Below are 23,802 nucleotides of genomic sequence, written 5' to 3'. Positions count from 1 at the left end.
CCCAGAAGGGGAATCAGCAATGTTAAACATTATAGCTGTGGGATTGAACACTGACCACAAGGTTTGTCAATAAAGAAGTCATTAATGATCTTTGGGGATAATTTTGTTATATTGGAGAGACCTAAGTTTAAATATCTGAAAAAGGAGAACCAGAGACAACACGTAGTTCTCCTAAGATATTTGGCATTAAAAGAATGATGGGAAATATTGTCACCTTTTTACTTTGCTATGAATTCTTTCTCCTTCTTATACAATTTCATAGCCCTTCACTCCTTCATTCCTTTTTCTCCCTCCCTCCCTTCTTCCTCCCTTCCTCCCTTCCTTCCTTCTTTCCTTCCTCTCTTCCTTCCTTCTTTCTCTCTGTATCTTTCTTTTTCTTTCTGAATTCTTTCTTTTTCCCTCATGTGCATTTGTTTTGCTGCTCCTCACCTGAACGATATAAGCTATTATATACTGCACAGTATTAAGCAGACTGATAGACAAATACAAGAGTATTATAAGATAATACCTCAAAAGAAATAAAATTATACCTTCTGAGGTGGAGGAGATGTCTCTGGGATGGAGCAGCCCAGTACCATGTAATTACATTAACAGTCTAATATTTCATCCAGGATTTAAGCCTCAGGTTGAATATATGCATCCTATTGATTGACCCCTTGCCTGTCTGTGAATGCATGCTTTCAGAGAAACGGTTGAGTATCTTCCACCAGCAACAAATCTAGATTTACCGAGTTCCCCAAATGCTCGACATTGGCATGGGATCAGAAACAGATCCCTTCTTCTTATCCTCGTTCAGTTTTCTTGATGTGTGAGTTGTTGTTGTTGTTTCATTTTATTTTCTTTTAGCAGTTAACTTTCACAAAGTAGTGACCATTTCCAAGGCAACCTTAAAGCAATAAGTGTGTTTGACTTCCTGCCTGTGTGCATTACCTAAAGTGAAGGAAAAAGTTTATTTAATCCACATCCTCAGTGTGCTGAAACCTGTGTTGGAAATCCAAGCAAACACATCAGGGGGTACAATATAATGTTGTCCTTGACTGAGTGGTACAGACCATACATGCTACAGAAGGGCGGTGGAAAAGCACGGCTCAGAAAGGAGGGCATTAAGTAAGGGAGTGGAATGTGGTAAAACAAAACAAAACAAAAAACCTTGAATAAAGATAAATTAACAGAAACTGGAAGGTAAAAAGGAAAGCATTCTAAGGGGAGAGAGACAACTTGAGCAAAGTCCCAGGCCTGGAAATGAACATGGACTCTTTTAGGGACCATACTAAGACTTGCTTACTGAGACTCCTGGGTGTGTGTTGTGAAAGAGTGGTAAGTAAATGAAAATTCTTGAAAACTAGCCAGAAGATTTTAAGTATGAGCAATAGACATTCTGACTTTCAGTCAGAATCAATATTTCTTTCAAATATTCTAAATTATCTCCTTACGTTTCTTTCCTTAATAATAGATTTTGATCTCTTCACTCAAGGAGAAAACAAAAACAAAAAATCTTGAGGTCACATATTAACATGATTTTTATTTTTCTTTCAGTATCCAGTGATTGCCCTTCAGGTAAGACAACTGTTATTTCAACTATGGTTTTCTCATTTTTTTGACATTCCCTGAAACCTCAAAGTCAAAAATGAAGTTTACAGAGGAAGACAGGCTATATAAATTGTCTCAGAAATATTTATTTCATGTAGCCATCCTCAAGAGGATACAAATATTTTTTCAAACATTTCACAGTAACAGTCACATGTTAAAAGAACTGAACAATAGGCAAGTATGATTTCTTTCAATTGAATGTTTATTTATTGAACATATATTAATGAGCAGTTACTGTTTTATGCACTGGAGATAAAATGACTCACACTTAGGAAATCAGAGATGAGCACAGAAACTCGAATTGGAAAAAATAACTATCCTAAAATATAAGTACTACAGTATGAACCTATGTTCAGATGGGACAGGAATCAGAGGACACACCCATGTTTTGAATGAGTAGGTGAGAATCTCAAGAAGTGGAAAGTTTCTTATTGAAAAAATCCAGCATGCAACAATATGTTCTTTCTTGCTTCTCAGGATCCACGTGGCAATCAAATACAACAGCAGGTGAATGTGACATCTTCAAGAGGGATTTTGGAAGGTTCCTTCCAGTTAACCTTGGAGCCTGTCTTTGGCCAGTATCGCATCATGGTGCAAACCCTCTCTGGAGAGAAAAAGTATAAGTCCTTCCACGTGAATAAACATGGTAAATAAGTGCTATGAAGCTATTATCTGTTAGTGACAAGAAAAACATATTAAAATCTCTCTAGTTTTGCAAGGGCACTGTTATTAAATAGCATATTAAGTATGTATCTGTATGTCTTCCTTACCTTCTTCCTTATACTCTGTTTATTATCCCAGGATTCTCCACACTAATTTATCCCATAATTCTCATGCAACACCCTGATAACCTGGGACCTCTATCCTCTTCCTTTTGTGGCATCTGAAATCTGTTTGTGTTGGTTCCTGGTGTGTTAACTCTCATTTTTTGCCATATTTATGCTTTAAAGCACCTTTGATAATGGGGAAGGAATTAGAATTAGTTATATAAGTTAGTTTATATTAACTCATAAAATCCTCAAAAAATTCCCTTATGATATTATTATTCCCACTCTACTGTTGAAGATATTTAGGTACACTTTCCGTTGCTCAACACATGAGAAGGCACAGATTTAGAATTCAAATCTATATTGTTCTATTCAATTCCAAAACCTAGCTCTTATATATTCTTAATACTATGTATTAACAGCAAACATAAGCATAGAGTCATGATCTGTGAAAGAAATACATAGTTGTATTTATGTTAATACATGTCATACATAGGAATACATAGTTATATTTATGTTAATATGATTTTTTTTCTTTTTATTGACAGTGTTACCCAAATTTCGAATTACTATGGATGCACCAGCAACCATATTAGTTGTGGACCCTGAATTCAAAATAAATGTCTGTGCCTTGTAAGTTTGAATTATGCGCAATAAAATGATGGATTCATAGAAAGAGACTAGAATGGAGTGAAGATAGCTAAAAAGAAGTGACAATTGAAAAGTGTAGAAGGCAAGGGGGGGGTGAAAAGGATTTGCTGGCTTTTGAATTCTTGCTGTATTTCAGTAAATATCTGAGTGCATGTTAGGACATCAGGTTTTAAGTAAGAGTCTTCAGACTTCTGACTACTATCTGACATCACAAGTTAACTCAGTCTTTCATGCCATCCAACATGATAAGCACTAACCACATTTGGCTGTTTTAATTGATTAAAACTAAGCAAAATTTAAAATTCAATTCCTCAGTTGCACTAGTCACATTTCAAGTGCCTACTACTCACATGAGGCTAGTGGTTATTCACTTCTGAAGCGCACAGACATAGAGCATTTCCATCATCACAGAAAGTCCTACTGAGCAGTGCCGGATGAGGAGGAAAATCATATGCTCCCTCTGCCTCTTGATTCATTCTTCATATATTACATGATTAAAGAAGAAAACTATAGTTCAAAATGTATCCTAGGGAAAACTGCCATAAGAGTTGAAAGGAACTTTACGGTAATTCTAATGCACTGGGTGGAAGATTCAAGGGCAGAGGCAAAGGGGTGATGCAGATGTGCTTGGCAGGAGCAGCAGCCAGCCATTTCAAGCTGTCTTCTGCCTCCCTCCTCACTGAGTTAAGCAGCATTAGAGGAGCTCGTGTAATGAGGAGTGACAGCTAGAGCACTCATCAGAACATACTGTCTCCTCAAACCTGATGTGAGAATTGATTCTTTCCCTGGTCACAGGTCAAAGCTCATAGACATTATGTTTCATTGTTTTTCTTTTTCCTCTTGGATATTTTTTTTGGGAAAAAAAGGAAGGAAGGAAGGAAGGGAGGGAGGGAGGGAGGGAGAGAAGGAAGGAAGGAGGAAGAAAGGAAGACCAATAACCTAAATTTCCACACTAAAAGTCCCCCAGCATGTGTCTGCTTTGGACTGGAAGTCTATAATGGAAAGAAAGGGCGTGGCCAGCAATTTGATGCCCCTATCTTGTCTTCCACCTCAAGGTAGAATGGGAGGATGCAAGAAGGTAAGGGACCAGAAAGTTCCAATGCATTTTGGTTGGAAACACAGGGAATTTCCAGGGTAGCTGGCAACAGCCATGATGAATGGAAAGCCCCGAAGCCCAGATGAGCAGGTACTGCCATTCAGGTCCTGTGTCATATTCACTGGAGGGATACTGCTACAAGCAGAAGAGGCACTCTGAGTCAGAACAGCAGGAATCCCCCCTATATAAACATGAATCATCAAACACCTGAAGACTCCAACAATTTGAAACGAGTATTAAATTTTATTAATACTTTATTCCTGAAAAACACAATTAAAGGTCAACAGAATAAAAATTTAGAAAAAAAAGTCAAATTTAAATACTCAGAGGGAGTGAATAGTGCATCTTTTAAGATATAGTCAACGAACATGGAATTCAGCATATTGATTATTAAAATAAATATATGTAGTAAGTCAACTAGAAAAATAAATAGTTCTGAAGAGAGAATTAGTGATTTGGAAGATGAAATGGAGGAATTCTCATAGAATATAGCCGAAAGGAAAAAAGTACATAATGAACGAAAAGTACAAGTATGTGGCTAGGAGTTCCAGAAGAGAACCCTGAATCAGTCAGATTTATTAATGTCTAGCTTAGGAATCCAAATTTTCAAACCTTTAAAGGAGAGGAATTTGCTGACAGGACTCCCTGGTGAGGTTTGAGAACCAGCATCAGAAGATGGAGCCAAAAGTCAGTTCTAGGACATAGCAAGGACTCCAGTCGAAATTTGCTAGAATCTAACATGCCAGCATATAGCTGCTACTGGCATATTACAAAGAGTATAATCCCTTTTACCCAAACACAAACAGAAAATGAAAAATTTATATATATTTGTATGTATCTATGTCTAAATATATATTGAGAGAGTGAGGGAGAGAGAAGAAAGTATGATTCTTCTCTCCCCTCACTCTCACAATTGGTCAAAGGGGATTTTAAATTTTTATTTGTTGTTTGAGTTTTTAACAATGAAAATGTATTTTTGTACTTCTGTTTAATTAAAAATAAATACAAGTTACCTTGTAAAAGTAAAATGAACAAAAAGTTAATATATGCCCATTGCACAGCATATTTTGAAAACACAGAAATAAATACTATTATATTTATAGACAATGTAAATATACATTAAATAAATATTAACATAAGAAAATAGTCAATAACTGCTCTATATCTTTCCTTTCTATTAATATTGTGTTTGTTTACATTGTATTTTAGTGACATAGATATGTGATTTCTTCTTGTTGATTTTCAACTTTTTAAATTAAGAGCTATCTTTGCTTAAAGTATGCACCTGAATTTTAGTCACTCAAGTTGTTTTAGATTTCCTCAAGAAAATGTTTAAGGATGGCAGTTTGCAGTTGTGGTTGTAGCCACTAAAGAAAGTTTTTAAAATAGCCTAGGCAGATTAAAAACGACATTGATCCCTATAATATTATTGTTGTTTCTCTCTCCCTTTAGGTATAACTATGGCCAACCTGTGGAAGGAAATATTCAACTTAGTGTGTGCAGGGCGTATGCATTTCAACCTGCTTGTCACACTGCTGTGACTTCACGATGTAAAAATTTTACCCATCAGGTAAGAGATGCATCTGCAACTTCATAAATACGCATTACTGTTATATTCACTTTCCACCCACTCTCCTTTCTCCTTGTTACCCTGTATACCTTGAAGATTTTTCCTTTTTTCTACGTTCCTAATCCTATTTGTAAATTCTCTATTTTTCTTTTGTCTTAATCATTTCAGTGGTAAATTTCAGTTCTTAATTAAATGATTCCAGATTGTAACCCACATACTACCAATGTACTAGAAATGTGGTATGTCTTCCATTTTACCTTATGCTTGTGATAGAAGATAAGAAAATGTCCACATGTATTTAAGAATTTTAAATGAGTGATTAAATTATTTTCTCTCAATCAATTCTGACTGGAAATAAATGAATAGGAGTTCCGGAAGGAGCATGCGTCTTGCAGAGTTCTTAACTACTAGCAAGAGGAATTAACTTTTTCAAACTGTCAAAGGAGAGGAATTTGCTGAAGAGACACATTGGGAAGGTTTTAGATCCATTAATTGAAAATGGGCACAAAAAGTCAGTTTTAGGATATAGCAAGAACTCCAGTCAGAATCATGCCAAAGGCTGACTGGCTACTATAGAGTTGCCATTACCATATTGCAATATTACAAACAATGTGATACTATTTATCAACACACATATACACACTCATATACACATGCATACTCATACTTGGCTCTCCCTGAAGATGACTTTTGAATAGAAATAATAACAAATATTCTGGCTCTTAAAATTTTAACTTTATTTATTTATTCAAACACTGAGAGCAACAGCAATAATGATAATAATACTTTTTAATAGATGCTTACCAGGTGACAGGCACTGGGCTAAGTAATTTATATACATTGAATTTTCAAAGCAACCTTATGCTTTGAATTTTTGTTTTATTATTATCACACTTTTACAGATTAAGTAGAGAGAGGTTAGGTAAATTGCTCAAGATCATATATTTTAAAATCTTGAGGGGCTGTATTCTCAGGCACTTCAGGGAACGGAAAATTTTCTCCATTTGTTCATTCGAAAATCAATATTGAGGTCCTTTAAGATGTAAGCATTATTTTATTTAGGGGCTACAATATATAACAAGACAGACTTGGTCCTAATCCTCATGAAGCTTACATTTTATGAAATATTTTCTTTCTAGAAAAAAAACGAACCATGCCAAGTACACAGTGTAGCTAGATTCCAGAATGTATTATCAAAAATATTATATAGCATAGATATATGCTATAGCATAGATTTGAGAGCTCTGACAATTGAGAATACATCGCGTAAAGTACACTGACATGTGGAAAGCAGGAATATCTATTCAATGATTCATCCAATCGTTCACCTTCAAGTCTAGTGAAATGGTTCTGGGCCTTTCCACTTGTGGAAATGGCATCAGACCTTGGTGTAGTTTCAGGTGCACTCTGAAGTGGCCATAGGATCTTGACAGACCACCTAGCATCTCTAGGTCTTGTTCTCATCTCATCACAAAATGAAGGAGTTGAAAAAGAATTTAATTTCCCCCAATTTAATATGGACACTTTTCATGACCATACTAGATTGTTTTGCCATATTCACCAATTCCCTCTGCTTAACTTCATTAATTGCGAATTTTAAATATTCTCTCAATGAGGCATTCTAACTTGACCAAATACATTTTGATTGGCATTAAAGAGAATTAAATAATTATAATAATCATAATAATAGTAATAGCTACCATTTTTTTAATGTTTTCTAAGTACTGTGCACTATGCTAATACTTTCCAGGTGTCATCTTACATAATACATACAACTCTCCAAACTCTTTATTAACATCTGCATTTTTTATGAGGTAATAAGTGGCAATCAAGGTTCAAATGCTGGTCTTTAACTCTAAAGCCTGTCTCTTTAACTGCTGTGTAAATTCTAGTTCTGTAAACATCCAATGCATGGTGACTACAAAATAGAACTCAGTTTCAAAACTGAAAAAGAATGTGGAATCAACAAACTTTCAAATATTAGATGTGAATTAGGTGACTAGAGGTAGATTTATTCATTATCTTGTGAATTAACAAAACAATGATACTATGAATTTTTTTTAGTGGACAGTATTGTAAAGGTTAATACCTGTAAAAAAAAAATCAAGTAGAGTCATAGGTAAATACATTAACTGAAATTTTATATTATGAAAGTGCAAGAATTACTTTATAAAATTAGAACTTGGCTAATACAGCTTTATTAAAGTTGCTTCCCAGAAATTACACCTTTTCCCTAAAACTACTATCACAGTCTTTTTCAAATTTAACTTTTCTTTTTACGGTTATATTCATTTATTTTTCAGTTAGGAAACGATGGCTGTTTCTCCCAGGTTGTTGATACTGATGCCTTTGACCTAAATCGGGGTGGATACAGCAGGTATTTGCACGTGCACGCTCTTGTCACAGAAACTGGAACAGGTAATGAACCCAAAGCAGTTAGACCCCAAGGGCTATTGCTGTCCATTTGCATTGCTAGTGGGTGGGCAGCTACACAGTGTTAATCTAGTCATTGTTTTCTGGTGTTTGTCCTCAGTTTCTCAGATCCACAACCTGAATGTTTCACATCGAAATCAAAATTTATTAGATTCCTGCTGATGGATGGTCAAAGATTAACTTCAAAAGAGACTAAACCAGAAGTCAGAAGGCCAATCCATGGATTTGTAACAAAGGCCTCATTTTTCAGATGTCAGCATACTCATTTCCTTTAATGATTCCACCTAGAATTTGAGAAATTTCGTTTTTGACATAAAACGTTTTTGGTGAGCATAAAATCAGAACAAGAGTAGTATAATAGTTTGGGGAGAGTGTTTTACCGAAACTCCAGAAAAATCCAATAAAAATCTCATCTCACAACCAAGAACATTCTTGTAAAGACTGTGTCTCCCTGATCTACTATCCCTTCCTCTCCCTTAAGTACAAAATGATACACTTTATTCCTTAAAATCCTTTTTTTCTGTGCTGCCCACTCCTTTTCTGTGAACAGCATCTTTTTTAACTTATGCATATATTGCTGGTATTTCAGTGAAATTTCTGCTCATGGGATATTAAATTTAATGTATATATATCATTATTCAGAGTTTCAAGCATCTGTCACATCCTCCTGAGGAAATTCAAGTATTAAATAAACATTTAATTGATAAATATATTTGACACATCAAAGTAAATAAAGAAAAAAAGAATCCTTACTAAACGATGATATATACATTCCTAAAAGGACTACTATGCGGCCTTTAAAAATCAAAATGTTTAGAAAGTTATCACAGAATCACAACAGAATGTTAAAAATGATATAAAATTACATATGCATATATACATATAAATGCATGTAGATATGCGTATTTACAACTATATTAATAGAAATATATAGGTTAATAAGTATACCATTTATAGTATAAACATCTAGAAATAAATCAGAAAAATAAGATGCAAGTCTAAAATCATTACTAAATATAATGAATCATTAGTGAATGTATTTTAATATATATACTAAATTCAATTTTGATCAAAATCCAAGAAGTACGTTTATAAAATGCCAGTGTATCCTAAAATATATATAGAAATTAAAACAATTCAAAAGAGCCAGGTAATCTTGAATAAGGAGAATCACTTGGAAAACTTACAATGTCATATTGGTATATTAAAATCTCTAGTAATTAAGGCAGTATGGTATTGAGAAAAAAATAGAAAGAGGAAGATAACAGTCAAGAAATTAATACATGATTTATAACAAAGAATTGTGCAGTTGTGCAGAGTTGTGGAGAAATGATGATCTTTCAATAGATGTAACTAGGTCAAATGAGATGGGAAAAGGTACTCATATAGGTATGTAGTTTCCAACAAAAGAGAAATAATCATGAATATGTGAAGGCCTCATATATATCAGTAACAAATAGACAAAAGTCTTAATAGAATAAATTCAACTAAATTCATAATAATACTTCCATATTTGAATTTGTAACTACAGAGTTGAGTTAACCTCTTCTATAGTACCTACAGTTAACATAACATTTAAGATTAATTTTGAGAATGATTTTACACAGCTTTTGCTCAGCTTTTTTTTTTTTCCTGAGGAGAATTACTTTGAATCATGGCATTTTTTTACTGTTTTAAAGTATGCTAACCAAGTTCTCAACTGGAAATCACTGTATAATTAATATTTTAAAAAATAATTAGTTTATAAGAGTTTTCACTGGGCTTTAGAAATAAATACCATTCTACCAACATTGATAAATGTTCCTAATGAACAATGCAGTGGAATAAAAAACTTAACAAATTGTCTGTCCAATGAATTCATTTTATATATTAAAAAAAAAAACTGATAGGAAATAGCCTAAAGTGTTAATTTTTGTTATCTTTGGTATATCTGAAGTTTGGTCATTTAAAATCTTAAAACTTCTTAATTTCTAATAATGCACATATAATCCTTACTATGATTAGAATAAGTGTGTGTTTTAACCAAGCAGACAACAAAAGAAACATTGATAAACAATTGCTTAAGAATATTGAGAAATGAATGAAGTTACTAAGCCCTCAAAATGGCATGTGAGTGGATTGCGTAATTATCAGCATCACCAAGGGAATGAGAAGCTTTTAGTTTTTTTCCCATCTTTGTTCATTTTCTTTTATAAAAGATATGTATTCAAATTGCTTCGGATGTGGAAACTATTGAAAAGAATGGTGGACGTTTGTGGGTTTTTTCTGTAGCTCTCTTTGGCTGTTGTTTGGTGATATTTTCCTAATAATCTTATTGGACCCTAGGTGTGCAACATACACGGGCTGCATCCATATACATAGAGTCATCAATGGTGAGGATTAGCTTTGAGAATATGGATAGAACCTATAAGCAGGGACTTCCTTATTTCGGTCAGGTAAGAGAAGCAATCATTTCTTTACATGCTCATTCATTAATCCGCTTTCATTCATTTGTTCATTTGTTCATTCATCCACAGCTATTTCCTGAGAAGTTACTCTGTGAGAAGCGCTGGGCTAAGCATAGTAGGGTATCCTACATTGTAGGTTTTCACAGGTTTGTCTAGGTTTATGCCTTTTGTCAAGGTGTCATTATTAATACACTGTAAAAATGTTCAGGCTTGGACAAAAGATTCTATGATCCCTGTAAGTATTGCAGATATAAGGGGTATAAGGGATAGCCAGGCACTGTCCATGCCCTCATGGAGTATAGAGTTTAAAAGAGAAAATAGACATAAACTACACAATTTCACAAATAATGATTTAATTCTAGTCATGATAGGTGATATGTCAGGGAAATATTGACCATTTAACGAATCTACATCCAGGTCAGGATTTTCGTTTCCTAGGCTGCTCAAACAAATACCATAAAATGGTTCTGCTTAAGCAATGGGAATTTTTATATGTTCACAATTTTGAGGCTAGAAATGCCCAAATCAAGGCGCCATCAATTTTTATTTTTAAAGCATTATCCTTGTTTCTATTATCACAAAAAAATAATTCCTTGAAGACATTGAAATTTCAAATTCTCCAGTTGTAATTATTAAATATATTTTCAGTTTATTGCAAAAAGATAGAATTAAGGCCCATACATTATATTGGTTGATATATCTCCTAACCCTGTTTAAAATAAATAGGATCTTCTTCCCTCTCTCTTTTGTTATCTTGAAACAAATTTATTGAAGAAATTGTGTAATTTGTTCTGCAGCATTTCTCTAAAGTTAGGTTTTTCTGACTGCATTCCCCTGCTTTCTTTAACACTTTCCTCTGTCCCCTGTATTTCCTGTAAACTAGTGGTTAGGTTTTGAGACTTGATCAAATTCAAGTTCAGTTACCTTGTAGGGGTTGAGATGCACAAGCATACAGGAATAGTGGTATGCACACTTTCTGTCACTCTTTTTGTGTTGTTAGTAGCCATTAAAAAAAAATTACTAAGATTCATCATGTCCCTAAGCCATCATTTCTCAACCTTGGCACTACTGAAATTTTGGGCTAGCTAATGTTTTGTTGTGAGGGCTACCCTGGTAGGATTTTAGCAACATCCTGGTCTCTACCCACTAAATGCCAGGAGAACCTCTGCACATACACACACACACACACACACACACACACACACACACACACACGAGAGAGGTGGGAACCAAAAAATGTCTCCAAACATTGTCAAAGGGCCCCTGGGGCCAAACCTTATTAACCAATAAATTAAGAAGTAATAAAAATAGAATATTGCAACTCCTAGAATAGTGGTTCTTAACCAGGGGTGATTTTTGTTTTAAAACGCTACCTCAGTTCCATTGTTCCATCTAAAAAACTAACGTTAATTCCTTAAAATCTTCTAGCCATGCTCCAAACTCAACTCATTGAATTCATTTATGTCTTCTTCTCTAGCACAGGACCTGGGAGCTGGGAATTTATTTTTGTGTGAACCTAAACCCTAATCTCTCAGGCTCAGATCCTTCCCACCTCTTCTGAGAGCTGCTGAACACATAGAGGTGGAGTACTATTTAATCCATGGTCAGGGACTTCAAGACACAGCCTCCTGTAAAGGAGAACTAGGAAAACCAAATGAAGGGGTTCTAAGTTGTCCTGGAGGTAGGGGGAGAAGGTACCTACATGAATCAGGCATCCTTGGATAAACTAGTCTGCTCTGTCGTAACACAGGTGCAGATACCCAGCCTGGACAGATCTCCGTTTTTAGCCTTTGTGAAAGTTAGATCTTGACAACCAACATAAAGGCTCCAATCTCCTGGATTATTTTAGGGGGACCAATGTCAGCCTTAGGCTGCTACTTTAGTTCAAAACTATGGTAGGTTCTGGATTTAGGGTCTTTTTGTGGTGGCAAAATGCCATTATCACCTCCTGGAGCTGTGCCAATATAAACAAGGCAGTCTCTTTCTCCTTCTGGAAAGGGGGCTGGTTACTCTGCAGTGAAGGAGAGCACTTTGCTAGCTACATTCTCAGAAATTACCGATAATGTATGTGGCCATGAATTCTGTGATAAGGTCAATAAGCACATGGCTCAGCATTGCTAGGTCTTTTGAAGGTTAAGTTTTATTCCCAGAATAGAGGGACTTTCAAGACTCCAGGGGTAATGTCTCCAGAGGTAGCTGTGGACTAACAGGAAAATTTCTTCCTACGTGATAGACACAGCATCAGTGGACGGCTGAAATGATCGTCCATGAGAGTTCAGGACACACAACAAACACACATGCCGCAAGGAACATCCACAGAGTGTGGCATATCTGGTCCCTAAAGACTATCCTGGGCTGGTGCCACTGGTCAACATTATTGGGTATGGGGACAAAGAAAGAAAGGAAAGCCCTTGGGAACCTTGTGGATTTTTCTGTTTCCCAAGATTAGAAAGGGCTCAAAGGAGCTGATTTCTAGCCAAGTTGCAGTAAAATAAGAACCTCTGCGTAGCAGGCTGTCATGACTCCATGGCATGTAGATTGCTGACATATGTCAATTTTTTTTTACAAGATAAGGTCTTGAGATAGAGGTGAATTATTAAGCTAGAAAGATAGTACAAATGAGGCATTAGGCTAAAGATGCCAACCACAAAAAATAAGGGCTTACTCGAACCAATGGGGAAATGATGGGGGTGGGGTGGGCAGGAATAAGAAAGCAGAAGGCTTTCAGCAGAAATCAGCTGAAATGCAAAGAGGGCGTCTAAAATAGCTCTTTAGGATTACTGAAGCCTCAGGTGTTATAAAGAAGGATGCTGTTAAAAATTCCAAACTGGCGCAGACACGGATGCTGATGTGATATTTAGTGCAAATATGCCAATCTGGGGAGGCAACTTTAAAGACTAGCATTGCCTGTACTAGTAAAACAAGGTGAAGATTTCTAGCAAATACCCATGATTTATTACAGTATTCAACAAAAGTTTTAGGGAGAAGAAAGATAAATTAAGCTTTGCATTTCAGGAAATTTGGTTAGTCACCAGTATGGAAAAAGAACAGACAGGGCCAACAGAGAAAAGAGTCATTGGATAGGAGGCAATTAAATGTGACAGGAAACAAACAGGATGACAAATGGACATAAGACAATAGCAATGGCAATTCTGGATAGTTTGCTAGGGCTGCTATGACAAATACCATAAAATGGGTAGGCTTAAACAACGGAATTTATAGTCTTGTGGTTTTGGAAGCTAGAAATTCAAAATGAAGGTCTCATCAGGCTGTGTTTTCTCCCAGTGGGGTGTATTCTGGTGCTGGCTTGCTGTAATCCTTCCACTTCCTTGGCTTGCCTCTCTGCCTCTGCCACGTGGTCTCTTCCTTTGGCTTTCTCTAACTGTGTTTGAACTTCCTCTGCTTTATAAGGACTTCAATGATGTGATTTAAGGTTCACCCTGATTCAATTTCACCTAATAGTATCTTCAAAAATCCTATTCACGTAGAAGTCCATACCTTAACAAATAATAATATCTTCGAAGATCCTATTCACAAATAAGTACACACCTTAACAAATAATATCTTCAAAGAGCCTAATCACAAATAAGTTCTCACCCACAGGAAGGCAGATTAAGACTAGAACAAGTCTTTTAGTGGGGTACATGACTCAATCCCAAAGGCAATGAATATGGTCAATTGGAAACAGAAGATGTTAAAAATAATAATAAAATTGAGAGTACTTTTTCAACAACTAAAAATGTGGTGAAAGAAAAGAACTAGGATATCCCTGAATTGTTGAATTGGTAGCTAAATGAATGAATGGTTGGGTTAATCCCTGAGATTAATGAGAAAGAAAGAAGGGACGATTGAACAGATAGGTAATTCAATTTTGAGGATTTCTTAAATATTTTTATTATAAAATTTTGAGGATGCAAGTAAAGATATCAGCCTGAGTTTCAAGAGAACTTTACGGGTGTGAGAAATAAAGTTAGGGCCATTAATATTTTTATAGTATCTTAACTGTCACATACTTGACAACAGTAGATGAAACTAGCCAGAAAGTACACACACGACAAGGAAAGAGGAATGTTGACACCAGAACCTCGGCTTATGAAGAAAAAAATGATTCCCAACTTTAGTAAATGCTTCAAAAATTTCTTTTCTTTCTCAGATTAAATTGCTTCTTCCAGATTACTCTCCTGTCCCAAATCAAGTTGTCCAGTTGCACCTGAAGAACAAAATTGTTGGCAACTATACCACAGATGTAAATGGCATTGCCCAGTTTTCCTTGGATACATCTGAGATGACATGGCCAAATATGACTTTGGGAGTAAGTTAGCTAAAAGCAAGTTGAAAAGGAAACACTGTATTTGCTATCTAATATTTAGGTCTATGTTAAAGGATATTTATGGAGCAAAAATGGAAATTGTAGGACAGAAAAGAGTAAAAATTTTAGAGAAATAATATTAAGTGATAACTTTGTGAAAGCCATATACTGGTCACTCTAGAATATGACTACAAAGTAGGAATGGGGAATTAGGTTAAACTGAATGTAGAAGAACCAAGAAATTTTCATGTAGAGAGAGAGCAGCATGATGATAAACCATCTTCTAAAATATTGTTTGACTTCTCTTTCTCTTTATCCCATAATGTCTCTAAATTTGACACTTTATCTAGGCAACCTACAAAACCAGGGAATACTGTTATGCTCATGGCTGGGTGTTGTGGCCTTATTACCCAAAGGCAGAGTTCTTGGTTCGCCGATTTTACTCCAAGTTTAATAGCTTCCTAAAGATTGTCCCTGTAACAGAAAAACTGAAATGCAACCAGAAGAATCACGTGGCAGTGCACTACCTTATGAATACGAATAACCTTCAAGACAAAGCCTACACAGCAACCTTCAATTATCTGGTATGTGCTAAAAATATTCTTCCACAACAAAAATAATTTCTTGATTTTCAAACTTCTTGGAACTTAATGTAAACCTTATATCATGGTAAATTTCAAAGTAAATGCAAAACATATAACTGACAGAACTGAAGTTTCTGTTTAAAAACTATACAAGACAGGCCAAGTCATCATACTCTCATCCACTTCATTTTTCTCACCATACTTTTTCCATAGTCTGTCATTTCCATTTTAACATATCTGAGATCAAATCATGCTTTAACCTCTAGAGAACTTTAATTTTTTAGTCTAATGAAAATAATCTAATCAGAGGGATGTTAAGAGAATTAAATGCAATAATACATATAAAAGCCCTTTGGACAATGCCTTGTCCATGAAAAGTGCTCATTAATTATTATAATGAAGTATATTTTATTATTTTATGTTGTCTAACTGGATGCATGGTCCTTTATTAAGATTGATAAGGATGATGTAAAATTAAAGAAACATGAATTAATTCAATCAACAAACATCATTAGAAGCTTTTCATGGCTCTGGGAATAGAAACAGAGAAAGTGCAGTTGGAGACAAAACATTAAATTATAATGACATAAATGCAACAAATGAAATGTGTGCAGTCAGAAGGGTGATACAGAAGAATCAATGCTTAACTCTAGCTAGGACAATGATCCCCAAGTTAGGGCATCATCCTGAACTAGGGATGGGTTTAGAAATGCAGATTATCAGGTCCCACCCTGGACCTACAGGCTCAGAATCTCTGGGGTGATACCCAGCAATTTTGTTTTAACAGATGATTCTAATGTATACAAAAGTTTGGGAATTACGCTTAGGAAATATGCATAGATTTCCTCATACATACGAGTGAGGATATGCCTAACCAGGGTTTGGTAAGGAGAAGTAGGAGTCTCCCTAGCTGACATGGAGGCAAATTTAGGTTTGTTGGAGAAAATAACATATGAAAGGTCATAGAGGTCTGAAGTACATTGTAGTTCTGGGAACTAATAGTGTTTGGATAGATCTACATGCAGTGTGAACGTAGTACAACAAAATTTCTCCTGTTTATCAAACTTGGAATCTTAGAAAAACCTTTGACACTTCTCTTTTCACCCTATTTACTGAATCACCATATCCTGCCAAGTTTTCTTTATATTCCCTCTCACTTTTTTGCTGTTCATTCATCAAGTCCATATATAATAAAATACTTCAAATCAGTTTGGTATGGGCACCAAGCAGGCAAAATAGACCAGTCATAACTCCATTAAAGCCCTTTGCTAGGCCTGGTGTGGCCTATTTAGCTTGCGGGACAGAGGAGTCTATTGGGGTGAGTCCAAGGGAAGTAGGGTGTGGGTCTGGGGAACTAAGGTTCTTTACCACCAATACTGAAATACTTCACTATTTTAACAACACTATTGCCATAGTGCTGAGTGAGGAGCACCAAGCATCCTTGGGAAGAGAAGCTGAATCTAATTAGTCTTTAGAAGACATCCAGCCTCCCAGAGTTAGGTTCCTCCCCTCCCCTCCTTCTACCCCTGCCCACCTAGGTATCCCATATCTCCCACTTCTGAGCAGAGCCATTCTGCAGTTCCATGGGCTGAATTGAGTTGTCATCAGCTTCCTCTTGAAATAGCTTATGTTTATTTTTTCTCTTCTCCTATAAGGGCTTAACAATTACTTCACCTGATTTCTATTTTAAAAGATAGCGCAGGGTTACCTCTGTTTCCTAATGTAATTAAACAAGGAGTTTGTCCTTCTTTCCCTCCTCTACCTCCCTCCCTCCTTCCTCACTTTCTTCCTTTCTCTCTTCCTCTTCCTTTCTCACTTTCCCTTCCTTCCTTTATTCTCTCCTTTCCTTCCTTCTTTCCTCCTTTTCTTCTCCTTCCTTCCTTTTAAGTTTTTGTTTTTCTTGCTCTTTCCAAGGCCTTTTATAGAAAAGAGAACACAGAACTCTTAAATCTGGAAATCTAGACTAATTTCTTCCCAAAGCAACAGGGATTATTTCACTCCCCTAATTGAAATACATTCAGTGGCTTCCTATTACTATTAAAATAAATCCCAAACTCCTTGTCCTTGCCTGCCAGGCTTTACCTCTCTGTCTCTTGGAAAACTTGCCAGTGCCATTTGGCATTATTCTGCACTGTGACTTTCTTCTTTGCAGACACAGTGGTCTTTCATGTTTATGGACAGACAAGCTCTTTTCTGTCTCAGGAGCTTCCCACATTCTTTTCCTTATGCCCATCATACTCTTCCTTCCCAACTGCACCACTACCACCCCAACTGCCTACACTCTATTTGCTTAGATGATCCTCTTCATCATTCGATTCTTGGCTTCAATGAAACTCTCTAAGGAAACCTTCTCTGCTCACCCAGACAATTCAAGTCATTGTACTGTTCAGCTCTACATATCCTTTCCTAATCAATGGGCTTGTTTCTCCTGTGACTTATCAAAGTCTGTGCTCATGTCTTTGTTTATGTGATTGCTTGCAAATTGCCTCTCACTCTTCTGTAACCTCTAGGAGGTCAAGGACTGGGTTTGGAGAGTGCACAACATCAAGGACATAAAAGTACAGTATTTCAAAATGAATTCTTTATTATGCTTTTAAAAGGCAGCATAACTGTGTGAACGTGGGTAAATACCTTTACCTCTTCGTTCTTCCTCAGTTTCCCCATCTGTTATAATATCTTACTGTTTTGAGGAGTCAAAGAGTTAATATACACAACAGTATTCAGAACTGTGGCCAAAAGGCTTATTAAATATTGAGTCTCATTCCTCTTTGCACTCTTACATTACCAAATACAGTATCTTACAATTAGCAGAGACTCAATTTTCCTTTAGGATTTAATTACCAAAACAACGCACTCCAGATAGTTAAAGCAATTTGAGAGTTCAGTGAAATATTGACAATAGTAGGATTACCTGGTCCTGCAGTTTCAGGTTATATGATTTTATAGAAATTTAAATTTTCTCCGAATTTCAGCATCTCTTTAGATAATACTCTGAGACTTTACTCTGAAATACAATGGTTTTCTTAACAGAGGTCACATCTCCAGCCTTTGTTTGTACTTTAGAGATTACAAGTAAAGCGTGTTGATGTAAATTTGCACAAGGTTGTTGATAAAAGCGAAGTGAGAGAAGCTTTCTTCTGTGACACCCCCTCCTTTTTTATTTTTCTTCTTAAATTTTGATTGGAGATGGATGAGCATTCCTTACTTACACCGTTTGGGTCAAACAAATCCATCACCCAGAAAGACCTTTCAAGCACTGGGAGACTCTTGATAATGTATTTGTGTAGTTTTGTTTTATTAAAGTAAATGCATTTAATTATTAATATAATTCAATACTTTCAAATATGAGTGGAAATTTTTTCACGTATAGGAAACAAACCAATATATAACAAACATAGGGAATTGTTTGTTTTGGAATGTGGGATATTAAATTGCTTTAGAGAAATGTATCCAAGATGCCTAAATTCTGTTGAATATAATTATTAGGGTTATAAGCTCATTTACAGGTATCCTATTTCACACATGAACTTGTTCAATTTTATTGTTCAGACCAAATAAAGAGGTAAATGACAGAAGTCTATAATGAAATTAAATTATGTTACTTTTGCCTCAAGTTTATTATAATATTTTCATTCTTCTAGGTAATTGCGAAAGGTGTAATCGTGCTTCATGGACAATATAAAGCCCAGATCAGTGATAATGGTGAGGTCCATCATTTTAGCATAGAATTTAATGCAACTAGAATGTTTTAATGTGGGTGTATATTACATTTTTCTTTAAAATCATAGCCCCTCATTTTTAGGGTTGTTTACTGCCCCAAATCAATGTTTGAGAATGTGTAAAAACATATGAATATGAATAGGCTTAATTTCAAAGAAAAAATGTATTAGTTAATAAATATTTATATTAATTATAACTAAAGCACTATTGTAAGGGACAGGGTCACTGACCCTTTCCTTTCTCTTCCAAGAAAAACAGTATCTTTACATTGAAACAAGGAAGAATTTTAAAAGTGAAACAAAGTAAGACTTTGAATTTGAAACATTAAGGAATGCCCAGCTGTCATTTTCTTTTATAATTTATTAAAGAGTTGGGTGACCTCCTTCTGGAAATGCTTTATGAATTAGTTTGTTAGATTAGGTATCCTCTTGTTCGCTGGCAGTGGGTGAGACGGCTAGAAATTCATGGAGGGTTTTGCTAGCTAAAGGAGTCGGCAATTTTTCTAAGACACTTTTCTAATTTGATCTTCTCTTTTCACAGCCAAAACTGGCACATTTTCCATCTCTATAGAAGTTAGCACTAAGTTATTTCCCTCTGCAGTTATGCTTGTCTACAGTTTACATCCTGGAGCAGAAATGATGACCGACAGTACCAGACTGAAAATGGAAAAATGCTTCAATAATAAGGTGAGGGGGAAAAATTCCCCTTCAGAATTGTTCAAGTGTTGGAAAACTGAGGAGAATTTGGAACATGTTGGCTTGAGAAAATTCCCAATTTCTCTGAGAACTGGAAAAGAAAACTAGTATGGTAAAGTTAATACACTGGGGGATTAAAGAATACCAGGATTACGGCCTCCACTTTGAAAGTTGTTCCCTTTCTTCTAAGTTCCAGATGCCATTTGGAGGGTAACTCGATTAGAAGACATACCTAAATGGTATGTGCATTTGAAAAAACTAAGGGTAGTCTGAAAGAATCTCATATGGCTTCCCATCCCTTGTTCTTTGTTCTATTATCATTTTCAGGTCGACTTAAATTTCTCTGAAGAAAAAAGTTTACCGGGATCCAGTATCAGCCTTCAAGTCTCAGCTGCGCCAAACTCTCTTTGTGCCCTTTTGGCTCTAGACCAAAGTATATTGCTACATAGGGCTCATGATCAGCTATCAGAACAAAGTGTAAGTGATTGAAACTACTTTTATTTACCATCCACTCTAAGTTTTATGTCTTTACCTCAGATAAAAATGGGAAAACTTAAATAAACGAGGGAACCAAGAAATTGGCAAAAGTCCACTTGGAATAAAAAGTATTTTAGGTTGGAAATCATGTGAAATGAACTACACTAATTCTCTTGTGGTAAAAGGAAGCAACACTTTTAAAAACAAATATTGACTGAACGTTTTCTATTCATAGCCATGCTACTGAGTATTCTGAAATACATTATTTCCTTTTATTTTTATATTAACTCTATGGAGTTGAAATTATATTTCCACTTTGACTAATGAATAATCTTAGGCTCAGGGAGATTTAATAAATTAACCAAGGGCGTTGTATGACAATGTCCTTGAATGATGACTCATCAAAGAATGTTGTGCTATCCCTTTATATGAAGTTCTTAAAATCCAGTTGATTCTCATCATTCTTTATTGGTTTTAATATGATTAAGCCAGTAATTGTGCAATTGATTATATGACAAATCAAAGTATTGATAGCCCTGTGATCCTATACTTTCCTAGTAGGTATTTTGTATAGATAAGATGACAATTTTCCTTAGGAATTTTACGATTGTATAGAAGATATATATATTTCTTGTGGGAAGAAAGGTAAATTATTATCCATTAAAAATACATCATTGATTTTTCTCTACCATTAGATATATAATCAGCTATATCATAGGGAACTGAGTGGCTATAATTTCAAAGGACATAACTTAGAAGATGTCCAAAAAGAACCATGTCTCGATGCTCAAATCCTTTACAAAGGAATTTATTATGAACCAACATCAGCTGACTTTGGAGAAGATGCCTATGACCTTGTGAGGGTAAGAAAATCATTAGTTAAAATGGTTAATACATGTGACAAAATCAAAATAAGAATACTAGAATGAAAACAGCAAGGAAATATTTAGAATGTGTCTTCATTAATCTAAGAATTCTCAGAGTATTGGTTTACAATGCAAGATAAAGAATATCTAAGAAAATTACCAGTTTTCCTGACACAATGTTGCCTGCATTATGTACTGGGTATCTAATATAAATTCCCAAACACTTTTCTCCTACCCCTACTCCCCAAATTGAAATTCTGTACTATCAATATATATATATGTTTAAAGTGTTTCCAAGTGGGCTTTTGTTCTAGTCCAACATAAAATGCCAAATTCAAGGCAGCAAATGTACAGTATAAGATTTTTTTTCATTCTTTCTCATTTAAAGATTTTCATCAACAGATGTTAGTATTAAGGAAAAAGGGAGCAAAAGTCATTATAATCGGAGGAAATAAAGGAATTGAAAACATGGAATTTGGAAAATGGCTGTGAATTATGTCTAAATATATGACAATTAGAATTGGAAAAGTAAATAAAAGGGAATAAATATGTAAGGAAAACAAAAACTTGGTCTAAACTGCTAGTCTGTATTGTCATATGATCTAAAACTGATCTTGCTTTGCAAGGCAATGGGATTAAAAGTCTTTACCAACTCTCATCTCCGGAAACCAGTTCTGTGCAAGAAATCCAGATATCGTTATGATGGTCAAAGTTATTCAGGTGAGTCTTGATATAACATAGAGGACAGGTGATAGATTGTAATTTCTTAATTTTGCAAAGCATTTTTGGGAAAAAGGAGAGGTTTTTTGTTTGTTGTATTTATTTTCCCCTGATACAGAATATTGGTGACATAGTGACAATATAGAGTATATGTAAAGGATATATTGAGACTATAGCAGGAGAATCTTTATATTCAGGAAGTTTACATTGAAGTGGGCTACAGACAATTCATAGAAACATAATTTCAGGTGGTAATAAGTGCTCTGATCATTGGTATTTCTTAAATAGTTACTCCAGTTTAATGATGAGGAAAATGATGCACAGAGATTACCTAACTTGCCCAGTGCAGCAGATAATTATTGGAAGAGACAGGATTGTAATCAAGGCACTCTGACCCCAAAGTACATGTTTTTTACCATTATATTGTACTCTTTCCAAAGAATTGCTATGGAGAAAATAAAACAAGAAAAAAGAAAAGAGCAGAACATGAGCATGCCATTTTAAATAAGATAGTCATAGAACACCTCTATGAAGAAGTGATTTTTGATTAGAAATCTAGAAGATGTCAAGGACCATACAAAAAAATTTTTGAAAAAATTGAAAAATAGAGAAAATATATGAAGGCATGATACAAAGGAGGGGAAACAAATAGGTAAAAACTGTATGAAGAGATATTTAACATCACTAGTAATATCATAAAAAAATAAAGGAACATCAAGAAACGAATTAACATATACACCAATTTCAAAAGGTTTAATTTCCTAGCTGCTAAAATAAATGCCATGTAGTGGATTGACTTAACAGTAACTTATTGGCTCATGGTTTCAGAAGTATTTTAGTTTGCAAAAGGCTGCCATGGCAGTGTGCCAGAAATGGGTTGGCTTTTACAATGGGAATCTATTAACTTAGAAGCTTACAATTTTGAGGCTGAGGTAAATGTCCAAATCAAAGTTTCATTAGGTGATGCTGTTTACCCTGAGGACTGGCTTCAGTGGTCCTGGATTCCTCTCTAATCTGGCAAGGCACCAGATGAGGCAAACAGCAGCATCTGCTGGTCTCTGCCTTCTGCTGTAGGCGTGGTTACTTTCTGATCAGTCTGTGGCTTCCTCTCTCCTGGGTTCCATTGATTTCAACTTCTGGCTTCCAGGACTTTCTCTCTTAGCTTTGTGGAGTTTCTCTTTGTCTCTGCAGCCTTGCCAATTCTAGTGTATAAAGGACTCCAGCAAGAGGATTAAGACCTACCCTGGGCTACAGCTTTCCTTAAGTAACCTAATCACATGACCCTTAACCAAATCTACCATAATCTAAGTTCTTACCTACGATAGGTTCACACCCACAGGACTGGACCAATTTAAGAATATAATTTCCTGGGATCCACAAAAGACTCAGACCATCACAAGAAGCTAGAAGACCTGCTCCTTTCCAGGGTGGTATCTTCTGGCTGGCTGACAATATTTGGGATTCCTTGATTTTTCTGTCACATGTCCTTTCTCTTCTGGGTTTCATTGACTCCTAGCCTCTGGTCACCCTCCATGACTTCTTTCTCCATCTGACTTTCACTCTGCTGATAAAGGACTCCAGTAATCCAGATTAAAGCCCGACAGGCTTTAGTTGGGCCACACCTTAACTGAAGTAACACCTTGAAGAGATTTATTCATGATAGATCCACATTAAGGAGCCACCCCCATGTGAGAAAAGTGTAGCCCACCTAGGAGTAGCACCACACACGTGAAAAGTTGTCACAGCAAGATGATGCAACAAAAAAGAAACACATATTCCTGGTGTCACCGAGAATGCAAGCAGACACAGTAGAACATACAGAGAATGGACACAAGAGAGCAGACAACTGGGGGAGGGGGGGAAGGAAGGGGAAGAGA

At 35.6% G+C, this 23,802-nt stretch overlaps 1 protein-coding gene across 2 annotated transcripts in view; it reads left to right on the top strand.

Moving 5' to 3' along the window:
• Positions 1-23,802, top strand: part of LOC101424489 (ovostatin-like) — a 62,592-nt gene that overhangs the window by 6,530 nt on the left and 32,260 nt on the right. For both annotated transcript variants that reach the window (XM_058282762.2, XM_058282760.1), the window contains exons 5-17: positions 1,537-1,557; positions 2,068-2,236; positions 2,906-2,990; positions 5,557-5,674; positions 7,978-8,092; positions 10,433-10,542; positions 14,708-14,866; positions 15,214-15,447; positions 19,089-19,149; positions 19,708-19,853; positions 20,190-20,339; positions 21,035-21,202; positions 21,832-21,925. In XM_058282762.2, coding sequence (XP_058138745.1) covers positions 1,537-1,557; positions 2,068-2,236; positions 2,906-2,990; positions 5,557-5,674; positions 7,978-8,092; positions 10,433-10,542; positions 14,708-14,866; positions 15,214-15,447; positions 19,089-19,149; positions 19,708-19,853; positions 20,190-20,339; positions 21,035-21,202; positions 21,832-21,925 — 1,630 coding nt within the window. The remainder of the gene's footprint in view (positions 1-1,536; positions 1,558-2,067; positions 2,237-2,905; positions 2,991-5,556; positions 5,675-7,977; positions 8,093-10,432; positions 10,543-14,707; positions 14,867-15,213; positions 15,448-19,088; positions 19,150-19,707; positions 19,854-20,189; positions 20,340-21,034; positions 21,203-21,831; positions 21,926-23,802) is intronic.

The sequence above is a fragment of the Dasypus novemcinctus genome, chromosome 20 (genome assembly GCF_030445035.2).
Source record: "Dasypus novemcinctus isolate mDasNov1 chromosome 20, mDasNov1.1.hap2, whole genome shotgun sequence".
NCBI lineage: Eukaryota > Metazoa > Chordata > Mammalia > Cingulata > Dasypodidae > Dasypus > Dasypus novemcinctus.
This window is presented reverse-complemented; position numbering and strand designations above follow the sequence as displayed.